Below are 19,520 nucleotides of genomic sequence, written 5' to 3'. Positions count from 1 at the left end.
CTAAGCATACCCTTCAATTTCTCAGCCAACTATGAAACTTCAAAGCCTTCTTCAGTCAGGCTCCTTGAATAAATGAGCCACTAGGCAGTGCAAAGATTGTAATCTTCATCCAAATACTATCTTCCAAGTTACTACAAGTCTAGGAAAAGTTGAGAGGCAGCTGAGGAAGTTGTAATGCAATTATTCCATTACAAGCTTAAACATTCTTAAGCAAAACCTCAGGAAGAGAGAAGAACCAGGAGTTAAAATTGATATACTGGATCCTGAATTCTAACACCTAGATTTTTAAGCTCATTTAAGCAATGCTATATCGTTATTTCTTTTATAGTTCCTGTTGTCTATTCTTTCCTACCCACCCTCCCCCCTTCACCCGCTACCATCACAGCATATAGAATGCCTAATTCTCTGCATACAGTAAGCACTCTTTAAGTGTTTGAGTCAATGATAATGTCACAATGGATCTAATATGACATCACCAGGACCGGAACACCATGGGTAGGATCAGGGTACTCCACAATCTCTGGGAGCAAGAAAAGCCACTTCTAGCTTCCTTGTGGATGGCTTAAAAGCATTTGCCGATATTTTGTAAAAAACGAAGAAATAAAAGAAAATCACTCAACTTTCCAAAACATTTATCAAAATGTCAACTGAGAAAAACGAAAATGAAGCAGAAAAAGAAATTTTCGATTTCACCAAAATGTACAAAGCTGTCCTAGAAAGATCAGAGGTTCCTAATATTGAGATTCCATTTGCAGTTCAGGATGTCATCAGTAGGATTGAGCAAGCACAGCTCCAGCGAGCCAGAGAGGTAAGTAGTAAATGAAAAGTTTTGGATTGCAACTTTCTTTTTAACCTTTCCCTGAGCAGCTACTTTATTTTTTTTTTTCAAAGACTCACTTTGTTTTCATAATATTTGACTTAGATAACTTTGATTCCAAATGACAATTTCTTCTGACTGTGGATCAGTCAGTACACTTCAGTTGCTCAGTCATATCCGACTCTGCGACCCCATGAACTGCAGCACGCCAGGCCTACCTGTGCATCACCAACTCCCGGAGTTTACCCAAACTCATGTCCATCGAGTTGGTGATGCCATCCAACCATCTCATCCTCTGTCATCCCCTTCTCCTCCTGCTCTCAATCTTTCCCAGCATCAGGGTCTTTTCAATTGAGTCAGTTCTTCACATCAGGTGGCTAAAGTATTGGAGTTTCAGCTTCAGCATCAGTCCTTTCCAGTGAACACCCAGGACTGATTTCCTTTAGGATGGACTGGTTGGATCTCCTTGCAGTCCAAGGGACTCTCAAGAGTCTTCTCCAACACCACAGTTCAAAAGCATCAATTCTTTGGTGCTCAGCTTTCTTTATAGTCCAACTCTCACATCTATACATAACTACTGGAAAAGACATAGCCTTAACTGGACAGACCATTGTTGACAAAGTAATGTCTCTGCTTTTTAATATGCTGTCTAGGTTGGTCATAACTTTTCTTCCAAGGAGTAAGCCTCTTTTAATTTCATGGCTGCAATCATCATCTGCAGTGATTTTGGAGCCCCAAAAAATAAAGTCTGTCACTGTTTCCACTGCTTCCTCATCTAATTGCCATGAAGTAATGGGACTGGATGCCATGATCTTTGTTTCCTTAATATTGAGCTTTAAGCCAACTTTTTCACTCTCCTCTTTCACTTTCATCAAGAGGTTCTTTAGTTCTTCTTCACTTTCTGCCGTAAGGGTGGTGTCATCTGCATATCTGAGGTTATTGATATTTCTCCTGGCAGTTGATTCCAGCTTGTGCTTCCTCCAGCCCAGCATTTCTCATGATGTACTCTGCACAGAAGTTAAATAAGCAGGGTGACAATTATACAGCCTTGACATACTCCTTTTCCTGTTTGGAACCAGTCTGTTGTTCCATGTCCAGTTCTCACTGTTGCTTCCTGATCTGCACACAGGTTTCTCAGGAGGCAGGTCAGGTGGTCTGGTATTCCCATCTCTTGAAGAATTTTCCGCAGTTTATTGTGATCCAAACAGTCAAAGGCTTTGGCTTAGTCAATAAAGCAGAAATAGATCTTTTTCTGGAATTCTCTTGCTTTTTTGATGGTCCAGTGGATGTTGGCAATTTGATCTCTGGTTCCTCTGCCTTTTTCTAAAACCAGCTTGAACATCTGGAAGTTCATGGTTCACATATTGCTGAAGCCTGGCTTGGAGAATTTGGAGCATTACTTTACTAGCATGTGAGATGAGTGCAATTGTGTGGTAGTTTGAGCATTCTTTGGCATTGCCTTTCTTTGGGATTGGAACGAAAACTGACCTTTTCCAGTCCTGTGGCCACTGCTGAGTTTTCCAAATTTGCTGACATATTGAGTGCAGTGCTTTCATAGCATCATCTTTTAGGATTTGAAATAGCTCATCTGGAATTCCATCACCTCCACTAGCTTTGTTCATAGTGATACTGCCTAAGGCCCACTTGACTTCACATTCCATGATGTCTGGCTCTAGGTGAGTGATCACACCATTGTAATTATCTGGGTCATGAAGATATGACAGAATATGGTCCACTAGAGAAGGGAATAGCAAACCACTTCAGTATTCTTGCCTTGAGAACCCCATGAACAGTATAAAAAGGCAAAAAGATAGGACACTGAAAGATGAACTCCCCAGGTCAGTAGGTGCCCAACATGCTACTGGAGATCAGTGGAGAAATAACTCCAGAAAGAATGAAGGGATGGAGCCAAAGCAAAAACAACACCCAGTTGTGGATGGGACTGGTGATAGAAGCAAGGTGCGATGCTGTAAAGAGCAATAGTGCATAGGAACCTGGAATGTTAGGTCCATGAACCAAGGCAAATTGGAAGTGGTCAAACAGGAGATGGAAAGAGTGAATGTCAGCATTCTAGGAATCAGTGAACTAAAATGGACCTGAATAGGTGAATTTAACTCAGATGCCCATTATATCTACTACTGTGGGCAGGAATCCCTTCGAAGAAATGGAGTAGCCATGATAGTCAACAAAAGAGTCTGAAATGCAGTACTTGGATGCAGTCTCAAAAACGACAGAATGATCTGTGTTCATTTTCAAGGCAAACCATTCAATATCACGGTAATCCAAGTCTATGCCCCGAACAGTAAAGCTGAAGAAGCTGAAGTTGAACGGTTCTATGAAGACCTACAAGACCTTTTAGAACTAACACCCAAAAAAGATGTCCTTTTCATTATAGGGGACTAGAATGTAAAAGTAGGAAGTCAAGAAACACCTGGAGGAACAGGCAAATTTGGCCTTGGAGTACAGAATGAAGCAGGGCAAAGGCTAGTAGAGTTTTGCCAAGAGAACACACTGGTCATAGCAAACACTCTCTTCCAACAACACAAGAGAAGACTCTACGCATGGACATCACCAGATAGTCGACACCGAAATCAGATTGATTATGCTCTTCGCAGCCAAAGATGGAGAAGCTCTATACAGTCAGCAAAAACAAGACCAGGAGCTGACTGTGGCTCAGGTCATGAACTCCTTATTGCCAAATTCAGACTGAAATTGAAGAAAGTGGAGAAATCCACTAGACCTTTCAGGTATGACCTAAATCACATCCCTTATGTGGAAGTGAGAAATAGATTTAAGGGACTAGATCTGATAGACAGAGTGCCTGATGAACTATGGATGGAGCTTCCTGACATTGTACAGGAGACAGGGAGCAAGACCATCTCCAAGAAAAAGAAATGCAAAAAAGCAAAATGGCTGTCTGAGGAAGCCTTACAAATAGAAAAGAAGAGAAGCGAACAGCAAAGGAGACAAGGAAAGATATACCCATTTGAATGCAGAGTTCCAAAGAATTGCAAGGAGAGATAAGAAAGCCTTCCTCAGAGACCAGTGCAAAGAAGTAGAGGAAAACAATAGATTAGGAAAGACTAGAGATCTCTTTAAGAAAATTAGAGATATCAAGGGAACATTTCATGCAAAGATGGGCTCAATAAAAGACAGAAATGGTATGGACCTGACAGAAGCAAAAGATATTAAGAAGAGGTGGCAAGAATACACAGAAGAATTGTACAAAAAAGATCTTCACGACCCAGATAATCACAATGGTGTGATCACTCACGTAGATCCAGACTCTGGATAACAAGCTCCAATTCTTTTTTTTTTTTTTAACGATTTATTTATTCACTATTTTTGGTTGTGCTAGGTCTTCATTTCTGCATGCAGGCTCTCTCTCTAGTTGCAGTGAGAGGGGGCTACTCTTCATTTCAGTGCACAGGCTTCTCATTGTGGTAGCCTCTCTTGTTGCAGAGCACAGGCTCTAGGTGCAGGGGCATCAGTGTTTGCAGCACAGATTTTCAGTAACTATGGCACAAGGGCACATTAGTTGCAGCTCATGGGCTCTAGAACTCGGGCTCAGCAACTGTGGCACATGGGCTTAGTTGCTCTGCAGCAAGTGGAATCTCCCAGACCAGGGATCAAACCCGTGTCCCTTGCATTGGCAGGTGGATTCTTGTCCACTGTATCACCAGGAAAGTCCCCACAAGCTCCAGTTCTATATTAATCGCTTTCAATTTCATATCATAGTTAATCAAGCTTTTTAAGAAATGAATCACATGTGTTGTTGAGTGACTTTGATAAAAAAATTATTCTATAGCTAATATTGATATCTAATTTTAGTCAATAGCTTTCATTTGTTTTCTTTTTTTTTTATTTGTTTTCTACTGAGCTTTTATCAAATAGTTATTTACAAGAAGAAATGTGATTGTGTGTGAATTGACTTTTAGCTCCTTTTCTTTCCCCTAAACACTTCATAGAAGAGGGGTTTATTGGCCAAGAGAAATCCAAAGACAGTACATTTTTTCTTTTGTGTTTTTCTAGGAGTTTTATACTGTTAGATTTTACATTTAGGTCTATGATCCATTTTGTTTTAATATTCGTATATCATATCAGATATGGATCTAAGTTCTTTTTTAAAAACAATTATTCTAGCTCTGTTTGTTGAAAAGACTACTCTTTCTCCATTAAATTGCATTTGCACCTTTATTGAAAGTCAATTGACCATATATGTGTGGGTTAACAGTCTCCAGTCTGTTCTCTGGACTATTTAAGTATCTTTATGTCACTACCACAGTGTCTTGATTACTGAAGTTTCATAATTCTTGAAATCATATCGTTTTAGTTCCTAAACTTCGTAGTTTTTCAGTTGTGCCCAACTTCTCTCACATCGGCCTTTTAACTTTTTATCCTCTTCTTGGGCATTTCTCTCAATACTTAAACATTCGTAACCTAAAAATTGTCTTTGTTCATACTACTTTCTCCCTTGCTTTTCCATAGGAAATTTAGAATCAATCTGTCAAATTCTATTGGGGGGAAAATGCCTACTGGTATTTTGACTGGGAATGTATTGAATTTGTATATCAGTTTGGGGAGAATTGAAATCTTAACACCATTGACTCTTCTGACCCCTGATCATAGCATATCTCTCCATTTATTTAGGTCTAATTTTTCTCAGCAGTGAATGTTAAGCCAACCTTACGCTTTTGGAACAAACTATTTGCTTTGCGTATAATTTGCTCTTCTTTTTTTTTTTTTTTCTAGTTTCTTTAAGGACAAGCTGAGGTCACTGATTTGATAACATTGGTTTTATTTTGTTTTGTTTTTAACTGTGCGGAGCCTTCGTTGCTGTGCCAGGGCTTTCTCTGGTTGCAGTGAGCAGGAGCTACTCTTTTTTTTTTTTTTTTTAGGAGCTACTCTTCATTGCGGTGCGTGGGCTTCTCATTGCAGTGGTTTCTCTTATTGCGGAGCACAGGTTCTAGTTGCTTCGGCTTGTTAACGTTTTTAGTGTTTTGTTCCATATATTTCCCCCTCTGCAAATGAAAATGCTGTGTTTTCATTTTCATTCAGTTTTATACATGTTATAATTTCATTTTTAATTTTTTCTTTGATCCGTGTGTTATTTAGAAGAGTGTCATTTCTTTAGTTTCCAAATATTTGGAGACTTCTTGCTCTTATTTATTTCAAATTCAATTTCATTGGGGTCAGAGACCTTATTTCATATGATCTGAAACCTAGTGAATTTCTTGAAATTTGTTTTATGGCTCAGAATATGGTCTATATTAGGAAGTGTTATGTATGCCATTGACTATAATTTTCATCTTGTTATTGAATATAAATAACAATTACCTCAAATCAGTTGATAGTATTGTTCAAGTCTTCTGTTGTTTTTTTCTCAACTTTATCACTTATTGAAAGAGGGATATAGAAATGTTTGGCTACAACTGTGCAATTTTCTATTTCTTCTGATAGTCTATCATATTTCCCCCACGTACTTTAAATCTTTATTATTAGGTGACTAAACATTTAGTACTTTGGCCACCTCATGGGAAGAGTTGACTCGTTGGAAAAGACTCTGATGCTGGGAGGGATTGGGGGCAGGAGGAAAAGGGGACGACAGAGGATGAGATGGCTGGCTGGCATCACCGACTCAATGGACATGAGTTTGAGTGAACTCCGGGAGATGGTGATGGACAGGGAGGCCTGGTGTGCTGCAATTCATGGGGTCACAAAGAGTCAGACACGACTGAGCGACTGAACTGAACTGAACTGAACTGAAACATTTAGAATTGTTATGTTTTCTCAATGAATTGGCTACTTTAGTATCATGGAATGATCCTATTTATCTCTAGTAATATACTTTTCAGGCTTCCGTTGTAGCTCAGTTGGTAAAGAATCTGCCTGCAGGAGACCCAGATTCAATTCCTGGTTTGGAAAGATCCCCTGGAGAAGGAAATGGCAACCCACTCCAGTATTCTGGGAATGTTTTCCAGTATGCCTGGGAAATCCCATGGTCAGAGGAGCTTGGCAGGCTACGGTCCTTGGGGTCTCAAGTGTCAGACATGACTTAGCAACTAAACCACAATATACTTTTCTCTGTAACTTAAACAAACTCTGTTTGTTTGTAACTTAACAAACACTTAACAAACAAACTTTGTTTGTTTGTAACTTATCGTTTGTTATAGCCACTGTAGCTTTCCTTTGATGAGTATTACCCTCCTTTTCCTTTTTACTTTCTTTCTTTTGGTCATACTGTGCAGCATGTTGGATCTTATTTCCCTAACCAGGGATCGAACTCATGTCCCCCTGAAGTAGAAGCATGGAGTCTTCTACCTGAACCTCCAAGAAGTCCTCCTTTCCCTTCTTCTATTCTTTTACTTTAAATATATTTCGCTTATTATATTTAAAATAGATTTCTTACATAGACTTTCATGGTGATGCAGTGTATAGGAATCTACCTGCCAATGCAGGGGACATGGGTTCAATCTGTGGTCCCAGTAGATCCAATGTGCCTCAGAGCAACTAAGCCCATGAGCCACAACTACTGAAGCCTGTGAGCCTAGAGCCTGTGCTCTGCAACAAGAGAAGCCACTGCAATGAAAAGCCCCCGTACCATAACTAGAGAGAAGCCTCCACTTGCCACAACTAGAGAAAGCCTGAGGGCAATGAAGACCCAGCACAACCATAAATAAATAAATAAATAATTTTAAAAATAGGTTTCTTACAAGAAGCATATAACTGAGTTTCTTTTTTATCCAACCTGACAATTTCTGCCTTTTAATTGGATGTTTAGACCATTTATATTTAATACAATTATCAATATGGTTAAGTTTAAATTTACCGTCTTGCTATTTGTTTTGTTTGTCCCATGTTTTTTGTTTGTTTCCTTTTATTATTTCTGACATCTTTTAGAGTGAATATATTTTATGATTCCACTTTATTTCCTTTATTGGTTTACTAGCTATACTTTTACTTTTCGTTGGTTGCTTTGGGGTTCATAGTGTATGTATTTAGGTTATCACCATTTACCCTAAAGTGTATTACACCAGTTTTGAGCAGTGTATAAACTTTGCAGCAGTATTCTCCTTTTTTCCTCTCCTGGCCTGTGTGATATTTATGCCATACTTCTACATGTATTATAAACTTAATGTCTATTACTTTCCAATTATTTTTGTTTGAAACAAGCAGTTAACCTATTTTTAAATTTTTATCCTGATAAAATATACATAACAAAATTTGTGATTTTATCTATTTTTAATTGTACAATTCATTGGCATTAAATACATTTATAGTGTTGTGTAACCATAAAATGAACCCTGAATATTCATTGGAAGGACTGATGCTGAAGCTGAAGCACCAATACTCTAGCCACCTGATGTGAAGAGCCAACTCATGGGAAAAGACCCTGATGCTGGTAAAGATTAAGGGCAAGAGGAGAAAGGGGCGACAGAGGATGAGATGGTTGGGTGGCATCATTAGCTCAATGGACATGAGTTTGAGCAAACTCCAGGAGATAGTGAAGGACAGGAAAGCCTGGTGTGATGTTTCATCACCCCAAACAGAAACTCTGACCCATTAAACAATAACTACCCACTCCCCTTTTCCCCCAAACCCTAGCAAAAGCCATTTTTCTTTCTGTCTTTATGAATTTGCCTACTCTAGACACCTTATGTAAGTGAAACCATAAAGTATTTGTCCTTTTGTGCCTGATTTATTTTGTTTAGTGTGTCTTAAGAGTTCATCTCTGTTGTAGAATTTTTTAGAATTTTTTCTTTTTAAAGTTAAATAATATTCCATTGTGTGTATATATTATATTTTAGGCACATGAGTTGCTTCCACCTGTCTGCCATTGTGAATAATGTTGCTATGAACAAAGAAGTACAAATATCTGTTTAAGTGTCTGCTGTCAATTCTTTGTATACTCAGGAGTAGAATTGCTGCAGCCTTTGACTGTGTGGATCACAATAAACTGTGGAAAATTCTTCAAAAGATGGGAATACCAGACCACCTGATTTGCCTCTTGAGAAATTTGTATGCAGGTCAGGAAGCAACAGTTAGAACTGGACATGGAACAACAGACTGGTTCCAAATAGGAAAAGGAGTTCGTCAAGGCTGTATATTGTCACCCTGTTTATTTAACTTATATGCAGAGTACATCATGAGAAATGCTGGACTGGAAGAAACACAAACTGGAATCAAGATTGCCGGGAGAAATATCAATAACCTCAGATATGCAGATGACACCACCCTTATGACAGAAAGTGAAGAGAAACTCAAAAGCCTCTTGATGAAAGTGAAAGTGGAGAGTGAAAAAGTTGGCTTAAAGCTCAACATTCAGAAAACAAAGATCATGGCATCCGGTCCCACCACTTCATGGGGAATAGATGGGGAAACAGTGGAAACAGTGTGAGACTTTATTTTTCTGGGCTCCAAAATCACTACAGATGGTGACTGCAGCCATGAAATTAAAAGACGCTTACTCCTTGGAAGGAAACTTATGACCAACCTAGATAGCATATTCAAAAGCAAAGACATTACTTTGCCAACAAAGGTTCGTCTAGTCAAGGCTATGGTTTTTCCTGTGGTCATGTATGGATGTGAGTGTTGGGCTGTGAAGAAGGCTGAGCGCCGAAGAATTGATGCTTTTGAACTGTGGTGTTGGAGAAGACTCTTGAGAGTCCCTTGGACTGCAAGGAGATCCAACCAGTCCATTCTGAAGGAGATCAGCCCTGGGATTTCTTTGGAAGGCCTGATGCTAAAGCTGAAACTCCAGTACTTTGGCCACCTCATGTGAAGAGTTGACTCATTGGAAAAGACTCTGATGCTGGGAGGGATTGGAGGCAGGAGGAGAAGGGGACGACAGAGGATGAGATGGTTGGATGGCATCACTGACTCGATGGACATGAGTCTGGGTGAACTCCGGGAGTTGGTGATGGACAGGGAGGCCTGGCGTGCTGCGATTCATGGGGTCGCAAAGAGTCAGACACGACTGAGCGACTGATCTGATCTGATCTGATGGTAATTTTATTTTTCATTTATTGAGGAACTGTAGTGCCAGCTAACTGATGAAAATTAAACCAAGAAACTCATTCTCTGACTTGCTGAATTGCAGTACAAGTTGAGCTCCCAGTGTCACTAGGTGGCTCATGTTAGAGTGAGAACAATGAAAAGGACTGGGATCCTGAAAACTGGAATGGGGATGTATGCAAAGACTTTGTTAAAGCTTGGAATATTGAAAGCTCTAAGTAATGACGAGTTTTCTTTGCCAGAGAAGCTGCCTCTTTACCCAACATCAATGAGAATGGCTGCTCCATGCCTGTCTCAGAGGATTAACCTTGTATTGCCTGAGGAAACTACAATGACCTTTCCTGAGGCAGTTGTACCAAGCAAGATGATGCTGCTTCCTCAGAAACCACTCCCACAACATCTCTTTGTTTCTAGACCTGTAACTAGATTAAAATCCAGTAAGCCACTGAAGATAAGGTATAAAGTGAGACCCATGAGGAAGTGCACTACACTCCAAAAGATCTACTTGAATTTTCTAATTTTTACATATGGAAGTCCAGGGAATATGTATGGGAATGGATGTTGAAGGTGTGGGTGTGGGATGGTGACAGAAGAAACATAACATTGGAGCTTCCCTGGTGGTTTTGGAGAAGGAAATGGCAACCCACTCCAGCATTATTGCCTGGAGAATCCCATGGAAAAAGGAGCCTGGCAGGCCATGGTCCATGGGGTCTCAGAGAGTTGGACACGACTGAGTGACTAAGCATACACACGCACACACGGGTGGTTTAGTGATAAAGAATATGCCTGCCAATGTAGGAGACACCAGTTCGATCCCTGGACCAAGAAGATCCCACATACTGTGAGTGACTAAGCCTGAGAGCCCCAGTTATTGAGCCTGTGCTCTAGAGCTGGGGAACTGCAACTCCTGAGCCCTCAGCCACAACTACTGAAGCCTGAGTACCCTAGAGCCTGTCTCAGCAACAAGAGGAGACACTGCCACGAGAAGCCTGAACAATGCAACTAGAGAGTAGCCCCCACTTGCCACAACTAGAGAAAAGTCGTTACAGCAACAAAGACGCAGCACAGTCAATAAATAAATTTTTAAAAATTATATATATGTTAAAAAACATAAAGTTGGATCAGGCTAACTGATGTGGACTCACTAAAGCAAGATTTAGTATTTAACATTGCAGCTTGGTGAGTTAGAAAAGGCTCCAACAGTTTGTTTGGTTGGTTCGCTGAAACATGGACCAAAAAGTTACTCACACACAGTGAATAAGTTAGACATGCCAGACTTGTCTTGGTTTAATGTAGGGAACAATTAGAAGGATTAGAGAGACTGGAATGTTAAGGTGGATTTAAGATCTATTCATCCACCCTGGGAACATCCAGAAGACATACCTTTCATCATAACTGTGAGAAATAACTTTATAAGAGGAGCCTTGGCATCCTTGGAGAACTCTGTGATCACTCTTTTCTGTAGGCCAGACCTTATGGTGAAATTGGAAAATCTAAAACATTGGGAGTAATTGGATCCTGAGGTGGCAAGGCCAAGTGGGGGCATACAACCACCAAAGGCTGAGTGGGCATGGTTACCATAATGCACAGCAGAGTCCAGTCAGACACCAATCAGAATAGTATGACTTATGAAGAGCTATGGCATTGGCTAGTTGATTGTAGTATTTCTACTAAAAGTAAAATTGGGCTTCCCTGGTAACTCAGCTGGTAAAGAATCCACCTGCAATTGGATCCAGAGACCTGGGCTGGATCCTTGGGTTGGGAAGATACCCTGGAGAAGGGAATGGTTACCCATTCCAATATTCTGGCCTGGAGAATTCAACGGACTGTATAGTCCATGGGGTTGCAAACAGTTGGATACGACTGAGTGACTTTCACTTACTAAACTCTTACTTGATCTGCATAAGTGGAAAATTTCTAGGTCAAGTGAACCAAAGTCTAATCTGAAACATAACAACAGAGAGTCATGGCTCCTCAGTCAATTCTCAGACTTAAGCCAGTTTACAGATCCAGAACCCTCTGAAAGAAGGAGCAGATGGGTTCCTTTGAGGAAGGACACAGTCAGAAATTCATGCTATTAATCCTTCTCCAAGTCTTCTTCAAAGAGACCTGGCCTTTTACTAGGATGATTGTGTATTAGAGAATAGGAAATAATGAAACCTTTTGGGGACTATTGGATCCTGGCTCTGAACAAATGCTAATTCTAGGAGATCAAGAACATCATTGTGATCTACCAGTCAGAGTGCAGGCACTTATGGAAGTCATGTGATCAGTAGAGTTTTAGCTCAGGTCTGTGTCACAGTGGGCCCCATGGGTCCCTGAAGCCATCCTTTGGCTATTTTGCCAGTTCTGGAATACATAAAAGAAAAAGACATACTCAGCAACTGGCAGAATCCCCACAATGGTTCTCTGACTGTGGAGTGAGGGTTATCACAGTGGGAAAGGCCAGGTGGAAGTCATTAGAACTGCCTTTACCTAGGAAGGTAGTAAACTGAAAACAATACTGCATTTCCAGAGGAATGGCAGAAATAAATGCCATCATCAGAGAAAGATGCAGGAGTGGTAATTCCCAGCACATCTTCATTCAACTTGCCTATCTGGCCTGTGCAGAAGACAGATGGACCTTCGAGAATGACAGTGGATCATTGTAAAATTAACCAGGTGGTGAACTCAATTGAACATCTGCAAGTTCACAGTTCACGTATTGCTGAAGCCTGGCTTGAAGAATTTTGAGCATTACCTTACCAGCATGTGAGATGAGTGCAATTGTGCGGTAGTCTGAGCATTCTTTAGCATTGTCTTTCTTTGGGATTGGAATGAAAACTGACCTTTTCCAGTCCTGTGGCCACTGCTGAGTTTTCCAAATTTACTGACATATTGAGTGCAGCACTTTCACAGCATCATCTTTCAGGATTTGAAATAGCTCAAATGGAATTCCATCACCTTCACTAATTTTGTTCGTAGTGATGCTTCCTAAGGCCCACTGTTCAAGCTGGTTTTAGAAAAGGCAGAGATCAAATTGCCAACATTCGCTGGATCATCAAAAAAGCAAGAGAGTTCCAGAAAAACATCTGTTTCTGCTTTACTGACTATGCCAAAGCCTTTGACTGTGTAGATCACAATAAACTGTGGAAAATTCTGAAAGAGATGGGCATACCAGACCACCTGACCTGCCTCTTGTGAAACCTGTATGCAGGTCAGGAAGCAACAGTTAGAACTGAACATGGAACAACAGACTGGTTCCAAATAGGAAAAGGAGTATGTCAAGGCTGTATATTGTCACCCTGCTTATTTAACTTCTATGCAGAGTACATCATGAGAAACGCTGGGCTGGAAGAAGCACAAGCTGGAATCAAGATTGCCGGGAGAAATATCAATAACCTCAGATATGCAGATGACACCACCCTTATGACAGAAAGTGAAGAAGAACTAAAGAACCTCTTGATGAAAGTGAAAGAGGAGAGTGAAAAAGTTGGCTTAAAACTCAGCACTCAGAAAACTAAGATCATGGCATCTGGTCCCATCACTTCATGGCAAATAGATGGGGAAATAGTGGAAACAGTGTCAGACTTTATTTTTTGGGGCTCCAAAATCACTGCAGATGGTGATTGCAGCCATGAAATTAAAAGAGGCTTACTCCTTGGAAGAAAAGTTATGACCAACCTAGACAGCATGTTAAAAAGCAGAGACATTATTTTGCCAACAAAGGTCCATCTAGTCAAGGCTATGGTTTTTTCAGTAGTCATGTATGGATGCGAGAGCTAGACTATAAAGAAGGCTGAGCACCGTAGAATTGATGCTTTTGAACTGTGGTGTTGGGGAAGACTCTTGAGAGCCCCTTGAACTGCAAGGAGATCCAACCAGTCCATCCTAAAGGAAATCAGTCCTGGGTGTTCATTGGAAGAAGCTGATGTTGAAGCTGAAACTCCAATATTTTGGCCACCTCATGCAGAGCTGACTCATTGGAAAAGACCATGATGCTGGGAAAGATTGAGAGCAGGAGGAGAAGGGGATGACAGAGGATGAGATGGTCGGATGGTATCACCAACTCAATGGACATGGGTTTGGGTGGATTCCAGGAGTTGGTGACGGACAGGGAGGCCTGGCGTGCTGAGGTTCATGAGGTCGCAAAGAGTCAGACATGACTGAGCGACTGAACTGAACTGAACTGACCTCAACTGCAGCTGATGTACCAGATGTGGTTTCATTGCTTAAGCAAATTATCATACCTTCTGGTAGCTGGTATGCAGCTACTGATTTGGCATGTGGCTTTTCTCCATACCTATCAATATTAGAATCAGTTTTCTTTCAGTTGGCAAGGTGAGCAATACTTTTACTGGTCTACCTCAGGGACATATCGACTCTTCATGCTTAGTTGCTCAGTCATGTCCAACTCTTTGTGATCCTTTGGAATACAGCCCTCCAGGCTCCTCTGTGCATGGGATTTTTCAGACAAGATTACTGGAGTGGGTTGTTTCCTTCTCCATCAACTCTCCAATTTGGTAGAATTCACCAGTGAAGCCATCTGGTCTAGGGCTTTTCTTTATTGTGAGGTTTTTTATTTCTGTTTTGTTCTCTGTCCTAATTATGGGTCTATTCAGATTTTATATTTCTTTGTTATTCAGTTTTCATATGTTTTGTGTTTTCAGGAATTTTTCTATTTCATCTAAGTTACCAATTTGGTGGCATACGGTTCTTCATTTTTTTTAGAAAAAAATTTTACTTCAAGTACAGTTGATGTATAATATTTTATAAGTTGTGGGTGTACAATATAATGATTCACAGTTGTTTTTCACCAACCCACCCATCACCCATTCACTCATCCATCCATCTACCCACCCACCAATTCATTCATCCACCCTGTGATTCACAATTTTTAAAGGGACTCCATTTATAGTTATAAAATATTGACTGTATTCCCTATGTTACACAATATATCCTTGTAACTAATTTTATACCTAATAATTTGTATCTTTTAACCCCCTACTCCTATATTGCTCCTGGCCACTTCCCTCTCCCCTCAGGTAGCCACTACTTTGTTCTTTATAACTGAGAATCTGCTTCTATTTTGTTATATTCACTAGTTTGTTGTATTTTTTGATTCCACATTTAACTAATATCATACAGTATTTGTCTTGCTCTGTCTGACTTATTTCACTTCGAAAAGATCCAAGTCCATTCATGTCACTGCAAGTGGCAAGTTTTCCTTCTTTTTTTATGACTGAGTAGTAGTCCATAGTCTATGTGTGTGTACATCTTTGTGTTTTTTTTTTCATTTATTTATTTTTTTAAATTTTATTTTATTTTTAAACTTTACAATATTGTATTAGTTTTGCCAAATATCGAAATGAATCCGCCACAGGTATACATGTGTTCATCTTTGTTTTTTAAATTACGTACTTATTTTCGGTAGTGCTGGGCCTTTGCTGATGTGCGTGGGCTTTCTCTAGCTGTAACAAGCATGGGCGGACTGCTCTTCCTTGCAGTGTACAGGCTTCTCATTGTGCTGGCTTCTTTTGTGGAGCACAGGCTCCAGGTGCACAGGCTTCAGTAGTGGTAGCCGTGCTGGCTTAAGTTGCCTGGGGCATGTGAAATCTTCTCAGACCAGGGATAGAACCCTTGTCCTTTGCATTGGCAGGTGGATTCTTATCCACTGTACCACCAGGGAAGTCCTGTACATCTTCTTTATCCATTCATCTGTGATGGACCCTAAGACTGTATCAATATCTTGGCTATTGTCAATAATGCTGCTATGAACCTTGGGGTGCAGATATCTTTTCAAATTTGTGTTTTTGTTAATCCTGTTTATTTCTGTAGAATCAGCAGTAAAGTTCCCACATTGATTTCTGAATTTAATAATTTGAGTAATCTCTTTTTTCTTTGTCAATCTAATTAAAAGTTTGTCAATTATGTTGATTTGGGCAGAAGAGTCAACTTTTTGTTTCATTGATTTTCTATACTCTTTATTTATGTCTGCTCTAATTTTTCTGATCCCTCCTTCTGCTAACTGGGTTTAGTTTTTCTTTTTCTAGTTCCTTCAAGGCATAAAGTTAGGTTGTTGACTTGAGACCTTCTTTTTTTCATGTTTATCCCTACAAATTTCCCTCTTAGCGCTGCTTTTGTTACATCCCATAAGTTTTTGTATGTTGTGATTTCATTTTCATCTCCAAGTATTTTATAATTCCCTTTGTAGTTCTTCTTTGACTCCTTTGTTGTTTAAGACTATGTTTCCACATATTTGTGAATTTTCTAGTTTTCCTTCTGTGGTTGATTTATAACAATCTCATCGTGGTTGGAAAAGATACTTTGTGTAATATATACTTAAATATATTGAGTACTTCCCTGGTGGCACAGCAGATAAGAATCCACCTGCCAATGCAGGGAACATGGTTTCAATCCCTGATCTGGGAAGATTCCACATGCTGCGGAGCAACTGAGCCCGTGTGCCACAACTACCTAGGCTGTGCGCCACAACTGCTGAAGCCTGCTCGCCCTAGAGCCTGTGCTCCAGAACAAGAGAAGCCACCACAATGAGAAGCCCACACACCACAACGAAGAATAGCCCTGGCTCTCCACAGCTAGAGAAAGCCCATGCAAAGCAATGAAGACCCAGCAGAGCCAAAAACAAATAAATAAATATATTGAGCTTTTGTGGCCTAGCCTGGAAGTGGTCTATCCTGGAGAAGGTACCACCTGCCATTGAGAAAATCATATATTGTTATTTTTTTTAATACTCTTGTTTGATGGAGTATTCTATATACATCTAGATGATTTATTGGTTGTTCAAGTCCTCCATTTCCTAACTTATTTTCTATCTAGTTGTTCTATCCATTACCAAAAGTGAAATCTCGCCTTATTTTTGTAGAACTATCTGTTTCTCCCTTCAAGTCTGTTAATTTTTGCTTCTTATATTTTGAGGATCTGTTATTAGGTGCATCCGATCAGATCAGATCAGTCGCTCAGTCGTGTCTGACTCTTTGCGACCCCATGAATCGCAGCACGCCAGGCCTCCCTGTCCATCACCAACTCCCGGAGTTCACTCAGACTCATGTCCATCGAGTCAGTGATGCCATCCAGCCATCTCATCCTCTGTCGTCCCCTTCCCCTCCTGCCCCCCATCCCTCCCAGCATCAGAGTCTTTTCCAATAAGTCAACTCTTCGCATTAGGTGCATACATGTTTATAATTGCTATATCTTCTTGCTCTATTGAAACATTCATTATAGTCTCTTGTAATTGTTTTTAAACTTTTTTACTTTGTATTAGGGCAATGGCACCCCACTCCAGTACTCTTGCCTGGAAAAATCCCATGAACAGAGGAGCCTGGTAGGCTGCAGTCCATGGGGTCGCTAAGAGTTGGACACGACTGAGCAACTTCACTTTCACTTTTCACTTTCATGCATTGGAGAAGGAAATGGCAACCCACTCCAGTGTTCTTGCCTGGAGAAACCCAGGAACGGGGGAGCCTGGTGGGCTGCCGTCTCTGGGGTCGCACAGGGTCGGACACGACTGAAGCGACTTAGCAGGAGCAGCAGGGTGTAACCAGTTAACAATGTTGTGATAGTTTCAGCTAAACACCAAAGGGACTCTGCCATAAATATGCGTGTATCCATTCCCCCATCTTGTAATCTTTTTTTTTTTTTAATTTAAAGTCTATTTTGTCTGATAGTAATATAACTAACCACCTTTTGGTTATTCAGTTCAGCCGCTCAGTTATGTCCAACTCCTTGTGACCCCATGAACTGCAGGCCTCCCTGTCCATCACCAACTCCCAGAGTCCACCCAAACCCATGTCCATTGTGTCGGTGATGCCATCCAACCATCTCATCCTCTGTCATCCCCTTCTCCTCCTGCCTTCATACTTTCCCAGCATCAGATATCTTTTTCTATCCTTTCATGTTCAATCTCTTTGGGTCTTTAGATCTATAGTGAGTCTCTTATAGAAGGCATGGATCATTGGCTTTTTTAAATTTATTCTGTCAATCCCTAACTTTTGATAAGATGGTTTAATCCACTTACATTTAAATTAATTACTGATAAGGAGGGTTTCGCTTTTGCTATTTGTTTTCTATTTGTATTAAAACTTTTTCACCCTTCATTCCTTTCATTGTTGTCATCTTTTGTGCTTTATAAATTTTTTTTTTAGTGAAATGCTTTAATTCCTCTCTCATTTCCTTTTGAGTATATGTGTTTATCATGGGAATTACACATAACATTATAAAGTTATACACTCTTAAACTTAATTTATATCAGTTAGACTTTAATAGCATACAACTCTGCCCCTCTAACTTTCCTGGTGGCTTAGACGGTAAAGCGTCTACCTACAACACGGGAGGCCTGGGTTCGATCCCTGGGTTGGGAAGCTCCCCTGGAGGAGGAAATGGCAACCCACTCCAGTACCTTTGCCTGGAAAATCTCATGGACAGAGGAGCCTGGCAGGCTACAGTCCATGGGGTCACAAAGAGTCAGACACGACTGAGCGACTTCACTCACTCACTGCCCCTGTAGCTCTGTCCCTACTCCTTTCAGTTTCTGATGTTACAAATTATGTCTTCCTACATCATGTGCCCCAAAACAGTAACTGCTTTTTTCTTTTAATGCATTTGTATTTTAAATCATGTAGATAATAATAAGGGTTCCTCTGGTGGCTCAGAAGGTAAAGAATCTGCTGCAATGTGGGAGACCTGGGTTCGGTCCCTGGGTTGGGAAGATCCCCTGGAGAAGAGAACTGGAGCTACCCACTCCAGTTCTTGCCTGGATGGAGTACTACCCAGTTCTTGCCTGGATGGAGAATTCCTTGGACAGAGAAGCCTGGCAGGCTACAGTCTATGGGGTCACAAAGAGTTGGACACGACTAAGCAACTTCCATTTTACTTCATTTCGGATAATGATAAATAATAAACCAAAATTACATCAATACTAGCTTTTATAATTTCCCATGTATTTGCTTTTATCAAAGATTTTTTATTTCTTCATGCAGTTTTGATTACTTTGATTTCAACCTGAAGGACTCCCTTTAGCATACCTCATAATACAGTTCTAGTGGTAATGTCCTCAGCTTTTGTCTGATAATGTCTTGATTTCTTCCCCATGGTTTCTGTAATTTTTTTTCTTTTGACTGAGACATGCTTTCCTATTTAATTGTATGCTTTATGATATTTTTTATTGAAAGTTGGACATCTGAATCTTACACTGTGATCAGTCTAGAAATAAATTCTTGTTCTCTCCTAGGGTTGTTGCTTGTTTTTAGAGTTGTATAGTATTTATTATGTGCCAGGGATCAGCCTGACATATAATTTTTAGGTCCTTTCAGGTCTTTTCTGAACCTACATCCTTTTGTGGGCATGCTTGGTGACCTGCTGCTGAAGCTGAAACTCCAATATTTTGGCCACCTGATGCAAAGAACTGACTCATTGGAAAAGACCCTGATGCTGGGAAAGATTGAAGGCAGGAGGAGAAGGGGACGACAGAGGATGAGATGGTTGGATGCCATAATCAACTCAATGGACATGAGTTTGAGCAAGCTCCAGGAGATGGTGAAGGACAGGGAAGCCTGACGTGCTTCAGTCCATGGGGTCGCCAAGAGTTGGACACCACTGAGTGACTGAACTGAACCTGGTGACCTTCTAAGTTCCCTTGAAAATACAATTGCATTCAATTTCCTAATCATTAAATGTCTGGCTTCCAAAA

General features: G+C 40.4%; 1 protein-coding gene across 1 annotated transcript in view; it reads left to right on the top strand.

The window, feature by feature from the left end:
- Nucleotides 1–640: 640 nt before the first annotated feature.
- Nucleotides 641–19,520, top strand: part of FAM186A (family with sequence similarity 186 member A) — a 129,086-nt gene continuing 110,206 nt past the window's right edge. The window contains exon 1 of the mRNA XM_027543493.1: nucleotides 641–808. Within this exon, the coding sequence (XP_027399294.1) occupies nucleotides 641–808 (168 nt within the window). The remainder of the gene's footprint in view (nucleotides 809–19,520) is intronic.

This window comes from Bos indicus x Bos taurus, chromosome 5 (genome assembly GCF_003369695.1).
Source record: "Bos indicus x Bos taurus breed Angus x Brahman F1 hybrid chromosome 5, Bos_hybrid_MaternalHap_v2.0, whole genome shotgun sequence".
Lineage (NCBI taxonomy): Eukaryota > Metazoa > Chordata > Mammalia > Artiodactyla > Bovidae > Bos > Bos indicus x Bos taurus.
Note: the sequence above shows the minus strand (reverse complement) of the source record. Positions and strands in the feature narration are given on the sequence as shown.